This window comes from Leguminivora glycinivorella, chromosome 19 (genome assembly GCF_023078275.1).
Source record: "Leguminivora glycinivorella isolate SPB_JAAS2020 chromosome 19, LegGlyc_1.1, whole genome shotgun sequence".
NCBI lineage: Eukaryota > Metazoa > Arthropoda > Insecta > Lepidoptera > Tortricidae > Leguminivora > Leguminivora glycinivorella.
Genome location: NC_062989.1, coordinates 16,618,460 through 16,644,724, shown reverse-complemented (window position 1 = coordinate 16,644,724; position 26,265 = coordinate 16,618,460). Strand labels below are relative to the sequence as shown.

General features: G+C 39.8%; 1 protein-coding gene across 5 annotated transcripts; it reads left to right on the top strand.

Annotated features, from left to right (window-relative positions):
- Nucleotides 1-1,400: 1,400 nt before the first annotated feature.
- Nucleotides 1,401-25,860, top strand: LOC125236563 (arginine/serine-rich coiled-coil protein 2). 5 transcript variants are annotated; one of them, XM_048143408.1, is made up of 13 exons: nt 1,402-1,598; nt 2,130-2,192; nt 5,545-5,608; nt 8,379-8,487; nt 9,592-9,676; nt 13,532-13,632; nt 14,135-14,242; nt 15,380-15,493; nt 16,198-16,292; nt 17,799-17,935; nt 18,698-18,848; nt 23,582-23,922; nt 24,154-25,860. In XM_048143408.1, the coding sequence occupies exons 1-12, from the start codon at nt 1,527-1,529 to the stop codon at nt 23,734-23,736; spliced, it is 1,254 nt and encodes a 417-aa protein (XP_047999365.1). In that variant the 5' UTR covers nt 1,402-1,526; the 3' UTR covers nt 23,737-23,922; nt 24,154-25,860. The 5 variants fall into 5 exon arrangements, with proteins under 5 accessions (XP_047999366.1, XP_047999365.1, XP_047999364.1 ...); XM_048143407.1 differs by having other exon boundaries at nt 5,545-5,614; nt 23,582-23,913; XM_048143406.1 differs by having other exon boundaries at nt 5,545-5,614.
- The last annotated feature ends 405 nt before the right edge of the window (nt 25,861-26,265 follow it).

Sequence of the window (26,265 nt, the reverse complement as noted above, 5' to 3'; positions counted from 1 at the left end):
GCAAAAAAAACATACAGCGCATGCGTATGCGTACATATTTGATCCATGGACTTTCAATAGGGACTGAGCTCACACTTTTTTTGCCATACTAAATTAAACTTTATCACCGGCGCAGAAAGGCGTTCTTATCAGACTAGTAAAAGTGTGTCCACATGAGAGGGTCAAAGTTGGGGCTGGTGTCCCTCTCGCACGTGTGACCAGTGTTAAAGAGATTACTATAGTAGTAGTATTTTTACTTGTATGATAACTAAGTTTATAAACTTCTTAAATTATTTTTGTATGTCCCTACTCATAGTGTTGTGTTCCTGCCGGTGAGTAAGGCTGCCAGAGCTCAACGAGGGTGCGGTGTGCTGATGACGGGAGGACTTACGGAACTAACTTGTTCCGTCTATTGTCCTTTGAGTCGTCGGCAACCCGAACCCTCCTTGGAACTTGTACACTCCTTTTTGCTGTGTACTTAACACAGCAAAAGGGAGTGTACAAGTTTCTAATGGGGTGGCAACGCGCATGTGACACTGTTTGAGTTGCAGGCGTCCATAGGTTACGGTGACCGCTTTACATCAGGCGGACCGTATACTTGTTTGCCACCGACGTAGTATAAAAAAAAAATATTATATCGAGGCAAGGATATTAATACCTTGTAACGAATTAGTAAGTAATAAATGTAAGTAATATGAAGCCATAAAACCAAAGGTTTGCGCAATTAAAAAAAAACCTTTAATTCGGTATTAGTAGATTTGGTAGTAACTTTGAATATTGACTGGTATCCCCAAATAATGACAGTGATGACGTCATTCAAATAATTTTGACAGCGGCAATAAGTGCGAGAGGGACACCAGCCCCAACTTTACCAACTTTACTCATGTGGACACACTTTTTGGCCTAACAACTCAATCTAGCTTAATAATATATAATGATTCAATTCTACAAAATCTGTAGTCCTACCAAGGTTCTTGATACATTGCGTTATTTGATCGATTTATTATATTTGTAATTCGTTAGTAGTGAGCAATTCATCAAAAACCAAAAGTTTCGTTATGAGTGTTATGACTATGGAATGTTAAATATTTCTAAACTCCATAGTTATGACCATTATGAAGATGAACAGCCAAAATGTTTTCCCCGGGATGTCCCTCCGGGACATCCCGGCGTCATTTCTTGTGGATATGATAGAGGATTCCTCTAAACTCCCATCACTCACCTCAAAAAAAAAAAAAAAAGCCAAAATGTGGCTACGATTTCATCTACATTGCGGCTTTAGTTTGATGATTGAATTCAATACACCTACAAAAGTCAGCAATGTGCCAAATTTCCACAAATTTCGCGTCGTTTGTTACAAGATCTGTGGAGCCCTATATGTAAGCCATTGGTCGTACAATTCTTGGCTGTTCATTAATACCTAAAAGCGCCGCTGTCCGCCATATTGCCCATATTGAACAAAAAATTTTTTCGCTAGTGCGTTTGTTATATGATATTATAGTCTGAATAATCTATTCTGGGAGTTTCTTCAAGTTATCTTAGGAGCCATGGATTCTCTGGTAGGATACGGAAGTGACGATGAGCACGAAAACGATCGCTATGCTGGTCATCACTCATCGGTAAGTTTCTTGCTTTATATTTTGCATTTTTATTAGCGTAATACCTTACCAATGTGTCCCTCTTGATTCAATTGAATATAATCATAGACGGTGCAAAATTTCGCATAAGTATTATAAATTTGACAGCAGCTGCTGTAAGCTGTAACTTCTATAAACCTTAAAGCACCATATCTAATTAGTAAAATCTAGTTGTTGACATTATGGCCTTGGTAATACATCCATATATTTTCACAATTTGGGTTTCTCTTATAAGTTCTTAAGAAGTAATCAGGTAAATGAGTACTTATTTCAATTGGCCGCATTCGTTTTTATGCCACCATAGCAAAAGCACTTGAAAAAACTATGTGCTTTATTTTCAATGTTACTAAAAGTCCTTGCTAACTGCTTTATTTCAATGTAAGTAAAAGCATTATTTGAAGACTCATAGATTATTTTAAACTAATTGCCATCATCACATATGTTACCATATTTAGTGAAAATTGAGATATAGTTATTAATCTGCCTTCTCTTGACGATAGAATGACTTTGTAGGGCGCGGGGCGGCGGCGCGAGGACGACACAAACTACGAGGAAGTGAACATGGACATGAGCGAGGTAATTACCATCACATTACCCTTCTATTTACTCCCTCATCTTAGTAAAACCTAGTTGCATTATCCGCTCAGCTCTGCGTCTGCTGTGTTTCCATTTGTATGATTGTTTACAAACATCTTTTGGTACAAACCAACATTATAGAAATATTTTTACATGCTATAGATCAATGTAGGCTCAAGGGGCATCAGGAAGTTACTTACAAAGCTCAAGACTAAAGATAGCTTTTAGGCCTAGAGCTTTATTGTACCTCATTTGAGCCTTAGCTGAGTTGGTAACGTCAAATGGGGTGAATAAGGATGCCGAGGTGAATAGGGATGAGGCTTAAAATGTGATTTGCCCTCCAATTTCTTTAAAAAATGCTACAGAAATTGTATCATTTAATTCTTATGGTACACTTTGTGTAAATAAATATTTAGTAATGCCCAGTAAATCACATTAAGTCTCATCCCTATTAACCCCGGCATCCCTATTGACCCCATTTGACTGTAAGTATTTTAGGAACATGGGTATTTAGAGTCTGGGTATTAGAGTCATACAATGTATGGATTTCCTTACATTCTCAACTCTCTTTTTACTCTTTTCTTTTACTCAAAATGTTTGTAAACTATATCTAGTTTACAAACTGGAACTATCGTTCCAGATATCTAATGCAATCTGCGATGCGATCTGAGGCTCTGTGATGCAACTAGGAAAGAACTAAGATGAGGAGATAGCACTTCTAGTTATGCTGTGTGTTGTCAAGAGTGTCTCAGGTTGAGACATAATTTACACTAATATTTTCTCAAGTACCAGTGGTAATTGAGTACAGATGTAGTGCGGAAAGATTTACCTTCGTATTGTTACGGAAACTACGAACGTGTCATACGATTTCAGTCAGTCTTAGTACAAGATGTACTGACATTGACTGAACTAGCATGACAAATACGAACGTTTCCGGAAAATTTCGAAGGAAACCCTTTTCAAACTACATCTGTAATCAATTGTTCCATAGCATACAACAATATTTATTATTGTGCTAAAAAAACTTAGATATTTCTTCTTAAATTCTCATGGCTGATCAAAATGATTCTAAAACTGTAAAACTAAAAATATAGAAACAAGCTAATTAAAACAGATGTTTTTAAAATGAATGAAAAGTTACAATTATCTTCGAAGTTATAAACTTGAGTATGAATATGTGTTCAGAACTCAACCAGAGACCTCATCCATGCCCAGCCATAAAGAATAGACTAAGCTAGCCTCTCACAAGTATTTCACTATAGTATTATATATCAGATGTTTTCAAAGATGATATTAACACTTTTATTTTATATGGTTACCCATTTGTAAATTGACAAAAACCAAAGTCAAATCCCGCTGAGGCTTCGCACGGACTGAGGGCTCCTCGCTGCTTCGGTTCACGTAAGTACTTAGAATAGACATTCTGAGACAAACATTACGTTAACATGACAAACTCTTAACTAAAAGTTGGTATTTTATACAGTTAATGGCATATGTGAGTATGAATTTAAAATTTGCAGTTTTTATGATTAGGTTAGGTTATACCATGTTTTGGATTATTTTTAGAGCAGAACTTGTTACTTAAGATATAAGAAATTATTTTAATTATATGCTAATAATATGGAATGGAATTTTTCTCAAAAACTACTGAACCTATCAAGTTCAAAACAATCTTCATAATCAAAAACACGTAGGGGTTGGACTGAAAAAAAATATCTGCCCCCACTTTACATGTAGGGGGGTACCACAGTTTATTGATATGTCTATTATTTGGTTACTAAATCCGCGGACTAATAAAAACTGAAGAATATCATTAATATTATATTATTTTATTTATATATATTGGTTATAAACATATTACTATTATATATTTATTTTTTTATATACTATAATACAAGGTGACGGTTCATAATCAGGTAAAAACTATATAAGATCATTTCCAGGTTCATTCAAAAGTCTTTAACTCAAAACAGTAAAAAAAACTATATTAGCGGTGTATTTTCTTTCGCAAGTATAACTTGAAAGGAAAAGTAAATAGAAACGAGTGGTTTATTGGCGGCGTCTAGCGATAAATAAAACATGGCCAGTCTTATCGCGTTGCTCACAATTTATTGCGAATATACTCCGTATTGCCCGTATACAGGCGTAGCACGCTATATGATATGGGTGCGGTATGACAGATTTACGTGAGTTGCATGTTTTATGCTAGGTTTTTGATAGGTATTTATATTCTATTTGACAAGGCGATATTTTATGCACACAGGCGTACGTAAATATGAAATGAAAGTAAATTAAAACCTTATTTCGAAAACTGTAAAACCACTATATTTTTTTAAGCTAGTAGACAGAGTAGACGCATAATGGTTGGTCGGCCAGCCATGGAGATAGGGAGCAAGGTTGACCCTTTATGGACGGAGTTTTGGACTCAATATTTATTCATAATCATATGAACGATGAGGCGTGTTGTACATATAAGTTGAAGGCTTGAGTGGCCGCTCGGAGCGGAGCGGTCGGCGGAGCGGTCGGCGGGGCGGGCGAGCGTGCGTACATTCTATGCAGCGTCGACTCAGGCCCCTTGCATGAGCTTCTATTGTTTGACATGCACGCCGCACGCCCCGCCCATATGACAGTGCACTCAGGTCTCAGGTCTTATGGCCGCTGTACAGTTGTACACATGGAGCCAACGGTTGGGCCCACCCTTGGAGTACCACCTTGGCCAAGATAAGAGTCGCTGTTTACACATTGGTGAACCAATCACTTGGCAATGGCCCTTCATAAAAGATGGACGTAGAATGGAAAAGGCTAGATAGTTCTAGGTCATTCACGTTGTCAGCAAAATTTAATTAATAAAAAATAACCCCGTGATAAAATTAAATTATCTGAAATATTAAGAATTTTTTGTATATTCTGATAAGCACATTTATCTTTTTTAGGCAATACATTAAACATTTGCAAGGTTATTGTATTTCCTAAAATAAACACTGTTATTAGTATAGATAAACTTATTATTTTCGTAAATTTTTCACTACTGTCCTCTCTGACGGCTGACGACACACTGAATGAGGCGCCAACGTGTGAAACTGTGAACGCAGTTGGCCATTGACGCCAAGATCCTTTGATGTGTGAACAAAAAACCGACACCAGTCGGTTGGCCAGCCAGCGCTGGCGCCAACTGCCAAACGTACGGCCAAGTAGCCCTCTACACGCTTGGCCAAGGGGTTGGTCGAAGGGTTGGTCCAACCGTTGGCCCCATGTGTACAGCGGCATTTACACTAAAGGCGTCGTCAAATAGGTGATAATCCCCATGTGTCCGTGACAGAAGCTGGATGTAGCGTCGTGTTTGTTGTCGCAGGACTCGCAGCAGGAGTCGGAGCCCGAGCTGCCGCAGGCGGAGCGCCCCGGCGACCGCGGCTCCGGTAAGGGTAATACTATTTATACTAGCTTTTTCCCTCGGCTTCGCTCGCGTTAGAAAGAAACAAAAAGTAGCCTATGTCACTCTCCATCCCTTCAACTATCTTTAGAAAAATCACGTCAATTCGTTGCTCCGTTTTGCCGTGAAAGACGGACAAACAAACAGACACACACTTTCCCATTTATAATATTAGTATGGATATTTACAGTCCCTTCAGAGTGGCCACGGAACTCACAAATATCTCAATACGCCAAGTTATTGTGACATTTACGGCTTGTTACGAATAATGCTTTCTCTTTCTTTCACCTGCAAGAAGAAAAAGAGTGCGTTATTTTTATCTCAGGCCCTTAGTGTAGCTTAGGTTCTACTAAGTTCAAATGGAAGAAAAATATGAACTCACTGCGTAATAAGCAAGGTTTGAGCTTACGACAATTTGGGACATTTTTGGAACGCTGTGAACAGATTATATTGCTTTTACATAGCTCAAAGATTTTCCATCACCATCACTTATTTAGTAAAAAAAGTATCTTAAAAATAAACCAGAGATCGGATAACTGGGCGTCATTCTAACAACATAAGGTTAATTATTCCGTAAACGTCATACAAATGACGCCCAACTGTTCGATCTCTGGACATAATTATTGTGAGTCGACAGTCATAATCAGACACATTAAATAAATAAATAATAATAAATATTTGGCACAACCTTACACAGACCAACTTAGCCCCAAACTAAGCAAAGCTTACAATGGGTGCTAAGCGACGATATACATACTTAAATAGATAAATACATACTTATATACATAGAAAACATCCATGACTCAAGTACAAATATCTGTGCTCATCACACAAATAGATGGTGTGTGTGTGGATTGAGTGAGCACCTTCCGAAAATAAAAAAAAATATGCTGATCATTTAGTAAAAGTTCTAAAACAATTGTAAAACGAATCTCTGAATTTGTAAAAAGATAAATCAAAAGATACAGCCATTAACATGTGCTCACTCAGTTCTCACAAACTACCAACGAAAACAGTGAATATATTCATTTAACATATAATATTTATATACTAACATTTAGTAAAAAATAGGCCAACCTACCTCTATAAATATTAGATCACCTAGTGACGTATAAAATTTTTTACAAATAGTTTCTTATGCTCACTCAATCCACACACTTTTGAAAAGCCGAATTTTGATGAAAAACATAAGATTTAGACCGCTATTATATGTGTATAGTTTAGTAAAAGTGAAATGGGAATTTGTAAAATACAAAACGAACCACTAACGTGTCAGGTTTTTTTATAATAAATTTTTGTAAGTGCTCACTCAGTCCACACGTTTTGAGAAAGTTAAAAATGTAAATATCTTACGATTTGTAGCACCTAAGACACTCGAAAGTACTTCAACATTTAGTAAAAATTTTTACTAAATATCCACCATCTAATATTTTATATTCGTTGTCTGGTTTTAAAGATATTCCGACATAACTTTTCTCATACAAATGTATCAAGTAGGGTGACCACACTATGTCGGCTCCTGATTTTCCCCACCTTCCCATTGTCATATTGAGATTGGGGAGTTTCGTTCAATTTTGATAATAGTTTACCGGATTTGTAAGTGGGAGCGAGAAAAGAATAACTATTTCTCGCTCCCACTTACAAATCCGGTACGCTCATCTGTTAGCGCGATTAGATTACCAGGTTCTGGTTTCTTACTAGTGAAGTATTATATTCTTTGTTTCTTACCAATTATCATTCATGTCCTTTTTAATGCATGCATGTCGATATGGTTATTATCCTGACGTCGATAAAAAATACACAATACACATCATCACTAGGCCAAGAACATAACCTAAAAACAGTTTGCAGATGGATAATTATTAATTAATATGGTATTAGTTTAATATTATCAAAATTGAACGAACGAAACTCCCCAATCTCAATATGACAATGGGAAGGTGGGGAAAATCAGGAGCCGACATAGTGTAGTCACCCTACTTGATACATTTGTATGAGAAAAGTTATGTCTGAATATCTTTAAAACCAGACAACGAATATAAAATATTAAATGGTGGATATTTAGTAAAAATTTTTACTAAATGTTGAAGTACTTTCGAGTGTCTTAGGTGCTACAAATCGTAAGATATTTACATTTTTAACTTTCTCAAAACGTGTGGACTGAGTGAGCACTTACAAAAAATTATTATAAAAAAACCTGACACGTTAGTGGTTCGTTTTGTATTTTACAAATTCCCATTTCACTTTTACTAAACTATACACATATAATAGCGGTCTAAATCTTATGTTTTTCATCAAAATTCGGCTTTTCAAAAGTGTGTGGATTGAGTGAGCATAAGAAACTATTTGTAAAAAATTTAATACGTCACTAGGTGATCTAATATTTATAGAGGTAGGTTGGCCTATTTTTTACTAAATGTTAGTATATAAATATTATATGTTAAATGAATATATTCACTGTTTTCGTTGGTAGTTTGTGAGAACTGAGTGAGCACATGTTAATGGCTGTATCTTTTGATTTATCTTTTTACAAATTCAGAGATTCGTTTTACAATTGTTTTAGAACTTTTACTAAATGATCAGCATATTTTTTTTTATTTTCGGAAGGTGCTCACTCAATCCACACACACACAATAGATGCCCTTATCGGGATTCGAACCCAGGACCGCGGCTCAGCAGGCAGGGTCACTAACCGACTGAGCCAGACTGGTCGTGCAAGTATTTCACGATTCTAAAATGGGTTTTTCATTTTTCAGCCGACAGCCGTGATCGAGAAAGATCCCGCGATCGCCGAGACCGCCGTCGCGAGTCGCCAAGGCGTGACCGTGATCGTCGGTCACCCCGGCGCGATGACAGATCTAACAGGTACTTATACATACATACATACAATCACGCCTGTATCCCATGAAGGGGTAGGCAGAGCACATGAAACTACTCAAGTTTCAGTGCCACTCTTGGCAAATATGGGGTTGACAGAAAACGAAATTGTGACAATGCAGTGACAGGTTGCCAGCCTCTCGCCTACGCCACAATTTCACCCATATCCCACAGTCACCTTCTACGACACCCACGGGAAGAAAGGGGGTGGTGAAATTCTTAACCCGTCATCACACGGGAGGTACTTATAACTTGACGCAATCAGCACTCTAGGCTGTGGACTGGACGAGGGAGGTCTATGGCCATCAAAAACATGAAGTCTACCGCGAACTGCAGTCTGACCAAAAAGAGTAGAAATTAAAAAGTAGCAAGACTGTAGTGTCATCCCTTTCAAATCAATACGTGTGAGAAAACGGGACGACACTACGATATTGCCACTTTTTAATTTCAACGTTGCCTCTCTGCCGGTAACACAGTTGTGGAGAAAAAAGTGAATCTGTTGGCGTTCTCAACATCTTTGTATTGGGGCAAGTCTACTGCTTGACAAGGCACAAAGGAAAAGCCTTAGAGCTATAATTTATGGTAAGAATAAAAAAAATCGTAGTTTAACACTAATAGAACACAAGTGGCATACTAGAAGAGAGGCCTATGCCACAGTATAATAAAGAGTACTATCGTACAGTATGGTCACTTCCACTCCCCGCTGAAAGCGCCGCCCACCCCCTCTCGGTTACCTCACAGTTACCGTCTGTCAAAAACGCGAACAGTCCACCTGTCATATCTCACTCATACAAGCATGGTACGCGTTCACCTACACGAGCTTAGAATGTGTGCTAGGAACGCGCCTCTTTCATATATTTGATCGCCAGTGTCCGAGATGTGCCTATGCTCAGCATCATCAGTGGTCGATAAAGGGCTGATATGATGATGATGAATAGAACACTGAACCAGAATTACTTGTGCATTAGATAGATTTAAAATTTTTAAAGTATAAACTTAATAACCTTGATATGCGGAATACGACCAATAAGAATTGCTAATTTTCGAAGTGTACCTACAAAACAAACTATAGAAGTTACAAACTTGTTCCAGATCGGACAGGCCGGATCGTAACCGCGGCTTTGAAGGCTCTCGCCGCGGACTGCTGGGCGACAGACCCGATGACAGGCCTGACAAGGTATACTCAACAATAGGCTTTGTTTCTATACTTAAAATAAAATATTTTATGCAGTGCACGAAATAAAGCACCACATAATTACAAGAAAAATATGGACAGTAGTTATTTTTAAACATAATTTCTATTTCATAAGTCAAAGAAAAAGATAATAAGCAATTTTTTTTTTATGAATACTTTTGCTTATTAAATTGTATCTTGTTTTTTTAATGCATGTTAATTATAAGATGTAATGTTTTGAAAAGAAGTGGCCCGCCGAGTTTCTTGCCGGTCCCATAGTGGATACCCTCCTCCAACTGAGGGGGGACTGAAATCTTCTCGAGGCTGAGTAGGGCTAACCCTACTCAGCCTCGAGAAGATTTCAATCCGGCTTTAAAGCCGGCGTAGTTTTATTTGACGTTCATAAGCGCATTGTAATATGCCTACTTGGAAAATAAATATTTCATTTCATTTCATTTCAATGAATTGACCGTGACGTCACTCCTCAGTATTTCATAATAATTCCATATTAGCAAATCGTTTTGACAGTTCTTAAGGTGGCTCGCCTAGGTTACCCGAAGCTCAGGCTGCGTTAGATGGCGTTAATCTGCAAATTACCAGTCTTATTTTTTTTGTGGAGTCGTACAGGCATTTATATACTTTCAATTATGCTTCGCGAACATTTAATATTAAAATTGACGTATTACAACAAACATTCAACTTCTCATTGTAACGTTAATCCCCTTAATGTAAATAAATTTACTATTTTACACTATTTTTAAGTACCACTCACACATACAAACAGTGTTTTTGTATTCCTTCTAGTCGATAATTTCACGCGGCGACAGCTTGTTTAAATAGCCTTGCGGTAAATACGTGCCATCGCATGATTTGCATGGAAGTACTGGGTTCGAATCCAGGACTTTTTCTCTTTTTTTAATACTACGTCGGTGGCAAACAAGCATACGGTCCGCCTGATGGAAAGCGGTCACCGTAACCTATGGACGCCTGCAACTCGAAGAGTGTCGCTTGCGCGTTGCCGCCCCATTAGAAACTTGTACACTCCCCTTTGCTGCGTATGCACAGCAAAAAGGAGTGTACAAGTTCAAAGGAGGGTTTGGGTTGCCGACGACTCAAAGGACAATAGACGGAACAAATTAGTTCCGTAAGTCCTCCCGTCGTCAGCACCCCGCACCCTCGTTGAGCTCTGGCAGCCTTACTCACCGGCAGGAACACAACACTATGTGACACTATTTTTTGTTCGTCGAACTCAGAATTTCTAACATAATTATCCAAATCTGATATTTAAAAAAAAATCCAAAAAGTATAGATAAATTTTAGTTTCTAAACTACGATCCGAATGATTTTTTTTTCTAATTGTTTATTTTTGATGGAGCAAGGGTATTCAAATCGCTTTTGAAATCTTAAATTAGTAAATGAAAATGCAATAGTTAACTGAGTAACGTAATGCTTTAAAAACTCAAGTGGACTTTTTTTATCTAAGGAGTGATTTCGATAAAATATTATATTTAGCGAGGGTATTAAAAGTTGTGTTTTATATCTCAACTTAATAAATAGAAAATCAAAATGACAATAAAAAAATCAATATGTTCTCTAAGACAAAATTGATACCTTCGGCTCTCCATTCTTGCTCAGTCAATAAAAAAAACGAAATTTATATCCAAAAAATACAAAAAGTTTATATAATCCTGGGAATCGAACGCACCTTCACGGCGTGACAGACGATTGTTCCCCAACGACGCCATTACATAACACGCTGTTACCGACGAAATTGGGCTATACATATATAATTATTTAAATATAAATAATAATGTCAAATCCATACTAATATTACAAATGGGAAAGGGTGTGTGTCTGTTTGTTTGTCCGTCTTTCACGGCAAAACCGGAGCGACGAATTGACGTGATTATTTAAGGGGATTTAGTTGAAGGGATGGAGAGTGACATAGGCTACTTTTTGTCTCTTTCTTACGCGAGCGAAGCCGCGGTCAAAAGCTGGTTTATTATAAATGGGAAAAGCTGGTTACTCTATAATCTGAAGTGGAAGAATTCGTTGTTTCACCAAAGATAATTTGTGATTGTTTGTCCGTCTTTCACGGCCAAACGGAGCGACGGATTGACATGTTTTTTAAGTGGAGATAGTTGAAGGGATGGAGAGTGACATATGCTACTTTTGTCTCTTTCTAACGCAAGCGAAGCCGCGGGCTAAAGCTAGTACAGCATGGGAAGCATGGTCGCGCGATAGACGATAAAATATCAGGCCGTCCCTGTCGCACTATTAGTAAGTGCGGTTATAGGGACGGCCAGATGTTTTATCATTTATCGCGCGACCATAATTGCCTGCCTGGACCAGATTATATTGATGATAATTATTATTTGTAACCATTTAGTTAATATTGTCTTCAGTTACCGCGATAGTTACTCATGAAATAAAAACTATGAAAACGGATTAAATCGTGTTTAATGAATTTACAATTTATCCCGACGTTTCGAACACTACAGCGTTCGTGGTCTCTGAGCTCAGCGGGTGACTGAGGAAAAATTACAATGTGCAAAAGCTACCCACATACCTACATACATATTCATATATATAACTATTTAGTTGTTGAAGAAAAACATTCACACAACAATAACATAGGTCAACTAGCTCAGTAAATGTAAGGAAGTCAGCACATTACTAATACTAATACTATGCCACACTATGACCTATGTACCTGACCTGACGTGTAATATTTTATTTTATCAACAAAGGCATAATAAAGATTGTAATGTATTTTTGTATGAAAATAAAAAATAGGAAAGAAATATAGTAAGAGTCTTTTTTAATAGAATATTTATTCTATTAAAAAATAAAAATAAAACTTAATAAATCCAAAAAAAGTTCAAATTATTAAAAAAGAGCCCGGAATCGAACTCGAGATCTCCTGTTTCATAGTCAATGCATTTGACCGAGACGCCATTTCGATTTACACTAGCAGTGTCGAAATACACGATATGTATCTTTATTGACAAAATGCGTCATTATTTCTGAGTCTGCTTGAGTTAAATAAACCAATATCTTTAAATAATTACTTGTCAAGAGCCAAGTGTCACTGATGACAATGTCAACTAAAAATGCGCGAAATATGACGGCTCTGTGTCTGTACACAAAATTTGGCACACACATTTTCGTAAAATTAATAAAAAATTCACATGGATTTGTCCATGATTTCTGTATGAAACAATGTATTTCGTTCAATACTGCGACGATGGATAATGTATAGTAGATGTATGCGCATATTTTTATTTAGTTGTAGTGTGCGGTGACTAAATAAATGGTAGATGTTTTTTGTATGGAAAGCGAGCCACCTTAAAAAGAAGCTGATTTGACTAGTAGGAAACTAGCCTATTACGGATTTCCCAGTTCTATGCGTTTGTTTATAATTGTCGCCATTTTTACGTGGGTAACCTAGGAGGAGGAGGCATCACCATGACAACTTTGATAATAAGCACAGAAACAGTTGTATTATACTGTTGGTTCCATATAAGGTTCCCACTTTCCAAATTTCAAACTATTGTTATGTACGTCTGAATGAGATTAAGGCACTGGTCCTATCATAAGCGATTAGCTATCGGCGGTAGAAACGAACAAAAGATAGTTGCTCCCGTGTAAATAAAAGAGGCGCGATGTTAGGACGAGCGAGCGAGCGATAAACTATAACTCGCTCGATCTCTCTTTTATTTATACGGGTGCAACTCTCCTTTGTTCGTTACTATCACCGATAGCTAAGCGCTTACTAGCTTTTGATAGCCTTAAGTGAGCAAAAAAACAATGTCTATTTATAATTAACGTGATTAATGAATATAATGTTGTATGCAGCCGCCAGCCCTCATGGACCTGAAGTTCGGAGACGGGGCTCCGGGGGCGCCCCGGGGGGATGGCGCGCGCTCGCACGATGCCCGAGATGCCGTGTCGCCCAGGTAACTTACTCAAATAGTACTATACACTTTACTACGTTTTACGTTTCCTACGTGGCGTTCCACAGAGAAAGGTTTGTTCTTCATCTGCAATAAGAACGAATTTCTGTTGGTAATTCATACGAAAAAATTTTAAACGTCCTTACCGCATATGCTACACATATTTTTTTGCGTTATTAAATAGAGTGTCCACTAATCATAATAATATATGGCACGCGTTTTAGTGGATACATATGGAGCTCAAGTTAATAGTGTAAAACATGGAAAAAATTTGATCAGTTCAAAATTGCTCTCCAGTCATAATTGCCCCGCTGTATCTTAAACATATGGTGGTGTTTCATGCCTAAAGGGGTCTTCTTCTTAATTTGGTACAAGGATTTAATTTTATCGGAATTTCAGAAGAAAGCAATCTTATTGTATGTATTTGAAGTATAATAGTTCTAGGTATTTTCTGTGTTATTAGGTCACATGTGATGGAAACTTTTATTATCTTATTTTTTTATAGATTTGTCGATCGTGATCGTCGCGACAGAGACAGAGGATCGCGGGAGCGCGAGCGTGACCGAGACAACAGAGAAGGCCGCTATAGAGACCGTCGCGATGACGACAGAAGGTATGTTTTGTTATTTTTTTATAGTCTTGTTATTTATGCGTTTATACTTTTGTTGTGCTTGTATTTGATAAATTTGTTTTTGAAGACTCTCTGATATACCAGTTTGAACACAGTCATGAACCATTGAACATATACAGTTTCCTATATGGTGGATATATTAGTCGAGTGGACGGTCGATTTGGTAGGTCAGATGGAAGAACATTAGGTTCGTAATCCAGTGGTTGGGGATGCAAATTTAACCCATTCATTGCCGGCGCCTCATATTTTTAATCATCACGCAGTGCCGCCGCCTTCTACGCGACGACGCGAATTCGCGTCCACGGCATCACGTTAACATTTCAATGGACGCGAATTCGCGTCCGCGGCATTAGGTTATATATCACACTTGAAGGACGCGAATTCGCGTCTGCGGCATTGTTTGCGTCCTCGGCATCACGTTTACGCATATACAGGACGCGAATTCGCGTCTTCGGCATCCGAGATAAGAATTATGAAAATTACAAATGCACTGAATCCAGAAACCAGCGACGGTATAATATTATCTTTCATAAATAAAATAACATTTTCGTATCAGCTTTTAAGTATAGTTGATTTCTAGCCTCGTGGACGCGAATTTGCGTCCTCGGCATCACGTTTACGCATACACAGGACGCGATTCGCGTCTTCGGCATTGAATGGGTTAAGAGTTGCCTCTGAAAAATCAAAAAGGTAAAAATTTTGTAGTCTCTATTTTGGATGTTTAAAGTGAGGCATCGGTCCCACCGCGAGTTAGTAAGCTATGAGCTATCGGCTATAAAAACGAACAAAAGATGAGCACTGCCGTGCAAATAAAAGAGACACGGCGATATTGATAGTCGATCGCCGGGCAAGTAACTCTCGCGCTCGCGGTGGGACCAGTGCCCAAAGTCGGCCCGCAACTAGCTCCTTCTGATCCGCAACTATTACTATTAGGCCTGATTTAGACGGTGTACGAACTCGTATGCGATTTCAGTTACATTGCGGGCTGTTGAGGGTATGTACAATTTTGCACAGCCATCGAATACCGCAATGTAAAAATCGTATGCGAGTTCTCGTACCGTCTAAATGGGCCGTTACTGTGTAGTCGGCACCTGTATTGAAGGAATGGTATATTGTTAGGTCCCGCGAGCCTCGAGACAGTCGCGAGTCGCGGGGCTCCCGCGAGCGCCCCGACGAGCGCCCGCCCCGCGCGCGCCCCGGCGCCGCCTTCCCGCCGCCGTCGCACGTCGCCGGGTAAATACCTACGATCCGATATCTCATATCGGATGTACCACCTATCCATACTAATATTATAAAAAATCAAATCAATCATCTGGGCTCACAACTTTAAATTCCGTCATAACTTTTTGCTGGTATGGCAAAAAAATTTGAAAAAAATATATTTACAGGTACCAAATAGGTATTAAATATTGACTAAGATATCAATTAGTAATGTGAAAATCTAGAACTATTTAAATATCGAAATAGATCCAGACATCCTGACGTCAGAATGTCTGGCCACTTTATTCGCTCGATTTTCGATATCAGTGGAGGTACCAAATATATGTACTCTGGTACCAAATAGTATCAAATAGGTTTGACTAAATTTTAGTATGTACTAAACATCAAATATCTGTAGTGGTCACAAAAGCCTGACGCTCACACACACACTGGGTTCGAATCCCGGTAAGGGCATCTATTTGTGTAAATAACACCCCCCTGAGTCGTGGATGTTTTCTATGTATGTTTATGTATAATGTTATCCGAGTGCCCACAACACAAGGCTTCTTGAACTCGAGAACGCTGTCAACCTGTGTAAAAATAGCCTATAATATTTATAACTACATATTTATGCTCGCTCCTTATTTTCCAAAAGTGGCACTGAAACTTGAGCAGTTTCAAGTGCTCTGTTTACCCCTTATGGGATACAGGAGTGATTGTATGTATGTTATGTACAGAAGCAGCTCCGGCTACAGCGAGCGTCGCGGCGATGGCGACTACAAACCTTCCTCATTCAAGGTCAACAGAAAGCTGGAAGTCATGGAGAAAATGGGTAAGCTTACTCAACAATCTATAGCTCAATCTGTATGGCTACCATGAGTTCTTAATATTAATAATTGCCGAAAGCAGGCAGACTGTCGATCACTTGTGTTGTGTTCATTCCGCCCAGTTCCCTGGAGTTGGAGCTGCAGGTTACTGTTCCGGCAGCACTCCCACACTTATATTCACTTCAGAACAAGTGTCAGAAACATGATGAACAAAATTCACTAATAAATGGCTGTTCAGGGAATTTGGCGAAGTGATCATTTTAACGATGGTCATTCGGGGAATCAGACAAATGAAGTATTCTCACAGTGGATCATCCGTGGACAAAGAAACAGATGAACTAAGAAATGGACAATAAAAGGAATTTGGAAGGTGTTTGTTCAGGGAAATGGGCGTAGATGACCGGCTCCATAGAATATTTCAAGAACTGAAGAAGGGATCCTGCTCGAGGTGGTTGCGCGGACCGTCCTGTACCCAGATCGTACCGGGACTCGTCCTGGTGACTAGTCGCTCTGTGTACAGGCCGGTCCGCGGGGCCGCTGACCACTCGACGACACTACGTTTAAAAATTGTTAATGTCACTATGGTGGAATAGCCCACACCCACAGGTGTCGGTAAACAAACATTGATCCCATGACCATGGTTACTATAGCCAGGCCTGCCGTTTTTCGTTGTGTTCGATTATAAATTTTAGGATTAAAAACCGGCCAAGAGCGTGTCGGGCCACGCTCAGTGTAGGGTTCCGTATTTTTCTCAAAAACTACTGAACCTATCAAGTTCAAAACAATTTTCCTAGAAAGTCTTTATAAAGTTCTACTTTTGTGATTTTTTTCATATTTTTTAAACATATGATTCAAAAGTTAGAGGGGGGGGGAACTATAAGGGTTCCTAGTTGACTAACGGAACCCTAAAAATGTGTATTTCCATATGTTTATATGTATTTCAGACTCAAAAGATCTTTGTCATAAATTATTATGATATGTGCAGTTTCCTAGCAAAACTTACCATTTTGACACTTGATATAAGAACGCATGACGATGACGGGTAATTCGTATAAAGATACAAATAAATTTCGTGCTTATGGAAAGCGAGTAAAGTGTACGAAAAGTGGGACCTTTGACTAGATTTCACACAAAATCCTGTAACACCCTAATAAAAATAAAAATTTTGAAAAAACCCCCGGCCGCGTCATAGTAGACCGATTTTCATGAAACATGGCTAAGAACACTCCCGACTTACTCAGCTTTCAGACAAAAAAAACTAAATCCAAATCGGTTCATCCGTTCGGGAGCTACGATGCCACAGACAGACATACACACACAGACAGACAGACAGACACGTCAAACTTATAACACCCCGTCGTTTTTGCGTCGGGGGTTAAAAAATAAAATAAATTCACATTCTTACACAGATCGACTGAGTTACACGGTAAGCTCAAAAAGGCTTGTGTTGTAGCCGTTGTGGGTACTCAGACAACAATAATATTATACAATAAATGTAATCTTCTCCTCAGGCCTGCAAATCAAAACCCCTGACGGTTCCATGGCAACAGCGCAGCAGTTGCGAGCGGCGGCTCACGAGCCTGGACAACCTGCGCCGTTACCTTCTTACTACAACCCGCAGGCGCCTTCTAACAAGATCCTCGATCAGGTAAGAGTTTCATGTCATGGTTAGAGTTCAAGTCACAGTGAATAATTGCTTTGCTTGCTAAAAAGTTAGGAGATTGGAGACCCTTGATCTTTTTTTCAGTGGATAAATGCATTATGCATTCCTCCCAGTCTGGGAAGCCATTGGGTAGGGTTCTAAAATGACCCCTTCCAGCGGACCTAGACTCTTGACCTGACCTAAGCAGTGGGTAAAGGCATCCTAGACTTCCAATGACCTCGATATACCATTTATAGTGTATCATAATCAGAGGTCGGTTAACTGAGCGTCATTCTAACAACATAAGGTTAATTATTCCGTAAACGTCATGCAAATGACGCCCAAATGTCCGATCTCTGATCATACTGGAACCATGTCAGGACCTTCAGTCGTTGTTGATGAGAGCTTTCAATGCAATAACATATTCATATCACACGAGTTTATTGGCCAAATCTGATTACATGGGGCCGATTTTTGAGTCTCACTGTCACTAAAATACCGCTTGAAAACGGTGAATTGCCTATTATTTTCAGTGACAATTTTCTGAATTCGAACGCCGCGAGACTCAAAAATCGGCCCCCATATCACAGAATACATTCCGCCTGTTATTTCAAACAATTGCCCGATTAAATCCAGTAACCAACCCCATATCTCCTTGCACCATTTCTCCTGTATTGTGGATTCCATCCAGTTAAGAAATGCGTCCATATCGACCTGCCTTCCTCTCCTGAGTCAACCTGTAAATAAACTAAAAATATTTCTTCTCAGGTGGCGAAACGCAAGCTGCTATGGGCTCATAAGAAGGAAGAAAAGTCTGAAGCAGAAAAAGCGGCGCCCTGGACCGGTACACGCTTCGCTTCAGATCAGGACGGCAAGCAGGCATCGAAGTTCATGCGGCTCATGGGCATAAGAGACCCTGGTAAGTGCTCCTAACTCTCACCTATTCAAAGTGCCGACGAGACTCGTCACAAAATACAAACGTTTATTCAGCAAGAAAGCCACAAGGGCTCTTTTACACGTCATTACTCATTAGGCACAATACATGGTATATACATTAGGGTGGAGCGAAAAAACACTTTTCTGGAATTAGCAAACCTAATAGTTATCAATCAATGCCCTAGTCTATGAAGCCTTTATGCAAATTTTCAGCTTTTTAAATCAACATCTTCTGCCTCCGCATTAAGTTTGAAATTTTGAAAATCTCATACAAACCTGAAAATTCAACTTTTAGATAAAAAATGTTTTTCGGCAGTATTATGTTCAGTATACATTATTGATACATATTATTACAAGAAACTACCAAAAATTGCGAAAATAGCGTTAAAAATCGCCAATTTTCAGTATTTTAGCGGCTATTTTGGCGAATGTACTGAAACTAGCTGGAAGTTTAGCAAGCTTAGCAAGCAAGGTTAGCTGGAAGAGATCCCTTATAGGGATAAGCTCGCCTTTGTATCTCTATTCCTACAAATTGTATATAAACTGTTGTACACAATAAAGTGATTACTACTACTACTACTAGACAAACTTTGGCGATTCTTGACGCCATTTTCGCAACTTTTTGTAGTTTCTCATAATGATATGTATCAATAACATATACTAAACATAATACTGCCGAATTTTTTTTTATCTGAAAGTTGAATTTTTAGGTTTGTATGAGATTTTCAAAATTTCAACCCTAATGCGGAGGCAGAAGATGTTGATTTAAAAAGCCGAAAATTTGTACAAAGGCTTCATAGACTAAGGGGCATTGATTGATAACTATTAGGTTTGCTAATTCCAGAAAAGTGTTTTTTCGCTCCACCTTAATATACATACGTTTAAACATTCAGATATAAAAATACAACATTACATGAAAAACATTTACATTACATAACATGAAAATCATTCAGATATTCATAACTGGATGAGACTAGTTCAGGACACACACACACACACACACACACACGCACACACGCACACACGCACACACGCACACACGCACACGCGCACACGCGCACACGCGCACACGCGCACACGCGCACGCGCACGCGCACACGCGCACACACACACACACACACACACACACACACACACACACACACACAGCGCACACACACACAGACACACACACAGACACACACAGACACACACAGACACACACAGACACACACAGACACACACAGACACACACACACACACACACACACACACACACACACACACACACACACACACACACACACACACACACACACACACACACACACACACACACACACACACACACACACACACACACACACACACACACACACACAGACACACACACAGACACACACACAGACGCACACACAGACGCACACACAGACGCACACACAGACGCACACACAGACGCACACACAGACGCACACACAGACGCACACACAGACGCACACACAGACGCACACACAGACGCACACACAGACGCACACACAGACGCACACACAGACGCACACACAGACGCACACACAGACGCACACACAGACGCACACACAGACGCACACACAGACGCACACACAGACGCACACACAGACGCACACACAGACGCACACACAGACGCACACACAGACGCACACACAGACGCACACACAGACGCACACACAGACGCACACACAGACGCACACACAGACGCACACACAGACGCACACACAGACGCACACACAGACGCACACACAGACGCACACACAGACGCACACACAGACGCACACACAGACGCACACACAGACGCACACACAGACGCACACACAGACGCACACACAGACGCACACACAGACGCACACACAGACGCACACACAGACGCACACACAGACGCACACACAGACGCACACACAGACGCACACACAGACGCACACACAGACGCACACACAGACGCACACACAGACAGACACACAGACAGACACACAGACAGACACACAGACAGACACAGACACACACACAGACGCACACACAGACGCACACACAGACGCACACACAGACGCACACACAGACGCACACACAGACGCACACACAGACGCACACACAGACGCACACACAGACGCACACACAGACGCACACACAGACGCACACACAGACGCACACACAGACGCACACACAGACGCACACACAGACGCACACACAGACAGACACACAGACAGACACACAGACAGACACACAGACAGACACACAGACAGACACACAGACAGACACACAGACAGACACACAGACAGACACACAGACAGACACACAGACAGACACACAGACAGACACACAGCCAGACACACAGACAGACACACAGACAGACACACAGACAGACACACAGACAGACACACAGACAGACACACAGACAGACACACAGACAGACACACACACAGACGCACACACAGACGCACACACAGACGCACACACAGACGCACACACAGACGCACACACAGACGCACACACAGACGCACACACAGACGCACACACAGACGCACACACAGACAGACACACAGACAGACACACAGACAGACACACAGACAGACACACAGACAGACACACACACAGACACACACACAGACGCACACACAGACGCACACACAGACGCACACACAGACGCACACACAGACGCACACACAGACGCACACACAGACGCACACACAGACGCACACACAGACGCACACACAGACAGACACACAGACAGACACACAGACAGACACACAGACAGACACACAGACAGACAGACACACAGACAGACACACACACAGACAGACACACACACAGACAGACACACACACAGACAGACACACACACAGACACACACAGACAGACACACACAGACAGACACACACACAGACAGACACACACACAGACAGACACACACACAGACAGACACACACACAGACAGACACACACACAGACAGACACACACACACACAGACACACACACACACAGACAGACACACACACAGACAGACACACACACAGACAGACACACACACAGACAGACACACACACAGACAGACACACACACAGACAGACACACACACAGACAGACACACACACAGACAGACACACACACAGACAGACACACACACAGACAGACACACACACAGACAGACACACACACAGACAGACACACACACAGACAGACACACACACAGACAGACACACACACAGACAGACACACACACAGACAGACACACACACAGACAGACACACACACAGACAGACACACACACAGACAGACACACACACAGACAGACACACACACAGACAGACACACACACAGACAGACACACACACAGACAGACAGACACAGACACACACAGACACACACAGACACACACAGACACACACAGACACACACACACACAGACAGACACACACACAGACAGACACACACACAGACAGACACACACACAGACAGACACAGACAGACAGACACACAGACAGACAGACACACAGACAGACACACAGACAGACACACAGACAGACACACAGACAGACACACAGACAGACACACAGACAGACACACAGACAGACACACAGACAGACACACAGACAGACACACAGACAGACACACAGACAGACACACAGACAGACACACAGACAGACACACAGACAGACACACAGACAGACACACAGACAGACACACACACACACACACACACACACACACACACACACACACACACACACACACACACACAGATTAAAATTGTTAATCAGCTGAAACGCGATTTTCAGGAGATAACTACGCCTTGAGATCGGCTCACATAATATTTCCTCAAAATAAATTCCATGTAGTCTACTAAAAAACACAACGTACGCATATCATTTATTGATCTAGTTTAAAAATCACAAGTATTTGCGCGCGGGCTCTCCGCCAAGTGTGCTATGACGATCGCTATGATTAAATGATGGGTGGAGACAGTTATAACATGCTACAGATTTGTGAAGATTTGTCGGCCTGTCTGTGTCTAACAGTTTATTATTTTGTCTCAATTTTACACATTTGATAGGTATTTTATTTTACATATATACTTACCTGGCTCAGTGACCCAAAATTAGACTTGTTCCTGCTCTGGCATAAAACAGGCGCTCGCGCTATTTCTCGTCAAAATAATAGAATGGTGAACAATTTTTGATCATCTATTTAGCATAAACGTAACTTTTAGGCGTATCAGTTTAAAGGCCGAGCAACACGATGCTTATGCGAATTCATGCACATCTACCCATAGTATGGGTCCCATACGCATCCGGTGTGGCTCGGCCTTAATTTTGTTAAATCTTTCTGGTATTGTTATTATAAAATGGATGAACATTGATTCTACACTCCATAATGATTTGAACAAAGCAGAATATAATACAGGAGGCTCTTTGATGTTCATATTGCCGCCTTTCATACTGTGAGTCTAGTGAAAAAGGGTATAACTCAAATTGACTTGGTGAAAAAGGTCACGTCCGAGGTGGGACTTGTGCCCACCGAGTCAATTTGAGTTATACCCTTTTTCACTAGACCCACATTATTTTATTCATTCTTACCTACATTAACAAACGGACCGCACTCGAACAGTCGACTTTGAGTTCTATTGCGCCGTGCGAATGTAGCTTCGTTTTATTCGGTAATATTGTTAATTTACCGTAAATTTCTTAAACCTAACCTAACTCCCACAGATGCAGTCAAACAAGAGGCGCCAGAGAAAACCGTAGACCCCATCAAGAAACAAGAAGAGCTATTCCAAGCCATGCAAGCGCAGTACGAAGTCGCGCGAGCCACCACACACACGATGCGGGGCGTAGGGCTCGGGTTCCAACGTGGACAATACTAGTGCTAGTGCCTCAGTGACAATCTAAAGTGATGAGCGTTTTAGGATCATACGCCTGTCAAGAAACTTAATCTACACTCCAATGCCTCAAACGAACACAAATGTTACTAGAAGCCATAGAAACAGCAAACACTATCAAAGAAGAGAAGAGTGCCTCGGTGACTGAATCTAACTGTTGTGGTATTATAGGTCTAATGTACATACATACATACATACATACAATCACGCCTGTATCCCATAAAGGGGTAGGCAGAACACATGAAACTACTAAAGCTTCAGTGCCACTCTTGGCAAATAAGGGGTTGAAAGAAAACGAAACTGTGACATTGCAGTGACAGGTTGCCAGCCTCTCGCCTACGCCACAATTTAACCCATATCCCATAGTCGCCTTCTACGACACCCAAAATGTCAAAATGTGAGGTCTAATGTGTTGCATAAAAAGTATAAAATCATAAAGCCAATAGAGAAGACAGCAATCATTAAAAAGCAAGCTGTTCTAAGCCATACAAGCGTGGTAATTCTGTGAAGGATAATCTTAATGCTTCATGAGTGTATGTCTGTTTTAGGATTGTGGACAAGAAATGTGTATGATATGTAAGAATATTGCATCCTGCACGGATAGCATGGTCGAGCGATAGACGATAAAACATCAGGCCGTCCCTATCGCACTATAATAAGTGCGATAGGGACGGCCTGATGTTTTATCATTTATCGCGCGACCATACTTGCCTGCCTGGCTTTTTATTGCCTCTGATTGTGGTGAGTGCGTGTATAAACATTTGAATGTTTTGACTGACTGATATTACAGACTAGAAATGCAAGCACTTTTTTGTATCTGATCTTAGATTTGATGATGATGCTGATGAAGGTGTCCATAGGCTATGGCTGTTTAGGCACGACTGTATGCTTGTTGGTCACCAACATAGTATAATTATCAAAATATATATGAGGAGAATAATAATCTAAAACCTAAATGTCTTCCCTCTAGTCCTATATTGAGAAGTGTAATATTATCTAAAAAGTGAATCTTACATAATAATTTCTACTTTTTTTACTCTCTGATAAGTTGGCAAGTAGATTTGAGCCATATAAAAATACACCATCACCATTTATGATATACATGTTGTATTTTGAATATTATGATATTGTAAAGATAACATTTTATAACAGATCAGATGAATACAAAATTAAAATATTGCTTATTCACTTGTTCTCGTATTCTGTAAACTGGTATTCTAAACTAGGCTTCAACAAGCCAAATGTCCTATTCCATTCTAAAATTTGTAAAAAAATTGTCTTATTGAGAAAGCTATTTTTAAGAAATAGATTTTTGTATATACTTCTAAAAATTGAAGCATTTTTTTTTGGTCAATGCACATTTGAGGCACCAATAATTTTTCGTTATAAATAAATGTGTGTATAATTAGTAGTGTAATTAACACTTTATTATAATTGAATAAGGTCTTATATTGATCAGTTACGTAGTGTTCGTACTGATTTTCAGAGGACTGTATGAAAGTTGTACATGTATGTAAAACTATTGTTTCAATACAATTTGTATGATGTGTAACTTATAAGTAAGAATAGACAATTGATTATGATTCTTTAATATACAAAATGTTCTGTATATTATGGTAAATAACGAATTCACGCATTATCTAGTCTATTATTAAAAGGACACTTATGTAACAGGTAAAATAAAAATGAAAATAAAACACATGACTTTAAAAATTATGTGAAAAACGATAATTTCAACTGATTTCAAGCACTGTTTATTCAACAAATGGTTTTCAATGAACCATAAACCATCATTGATAATGCATCATAGATTATGCTAGTGTAGATATTACAGCTTGAAAGTAGAAATTAAAGTGGCAATATCGTCATGCCATCCCGCGATGCGACGATGTTGCCACTTTTTAGCTTCACTTTTTTTAAAGGCTGTACCTGCTATTTGTGTGATAAATTGTATTCTAGTGAGAAATAATTATTGTGTGGTCACAGATCTTCCTCCTAACGCTGATAGTTTTGTAATTCCTAGTAGATATATGATACGGTAGTCTTACTCCATGCAATGATTATTATTTTTAATTTATATGTAAGGCAATAAATGTTATGATTAATTTACATTTTGTTTTATTTACTTTGAAGTATGCAGTTGAACTACTATTTTTACAATTATCTTCTCGTATGTCGGAACGCGGAACCGCATACGAGGAAACCATATGAAAAAAATAATCGCGGCATGCGAGAGGTTATGGCTAGCTCAGGCGAACAGCAGACAACGATAATGCACGTATAACGTTAAGCGTCTCGCACATCAAGACATGCAAAATACAAATTATCATTAGTGCGCGCCTGGCATCTCTCTTCATCTTGTTAAAAGGGGAATACCGGGTATTGTTTGTTTATCGGAAGCAGATAAAAAAGGTTTTGTGGAAAATAGGGCCGATTTTTTTCTTGGAGTAAATCGTAAGAATAGTCAGAATGACCAACATAACCAGAATATTGCGCAGATATATTTTGTTGTCT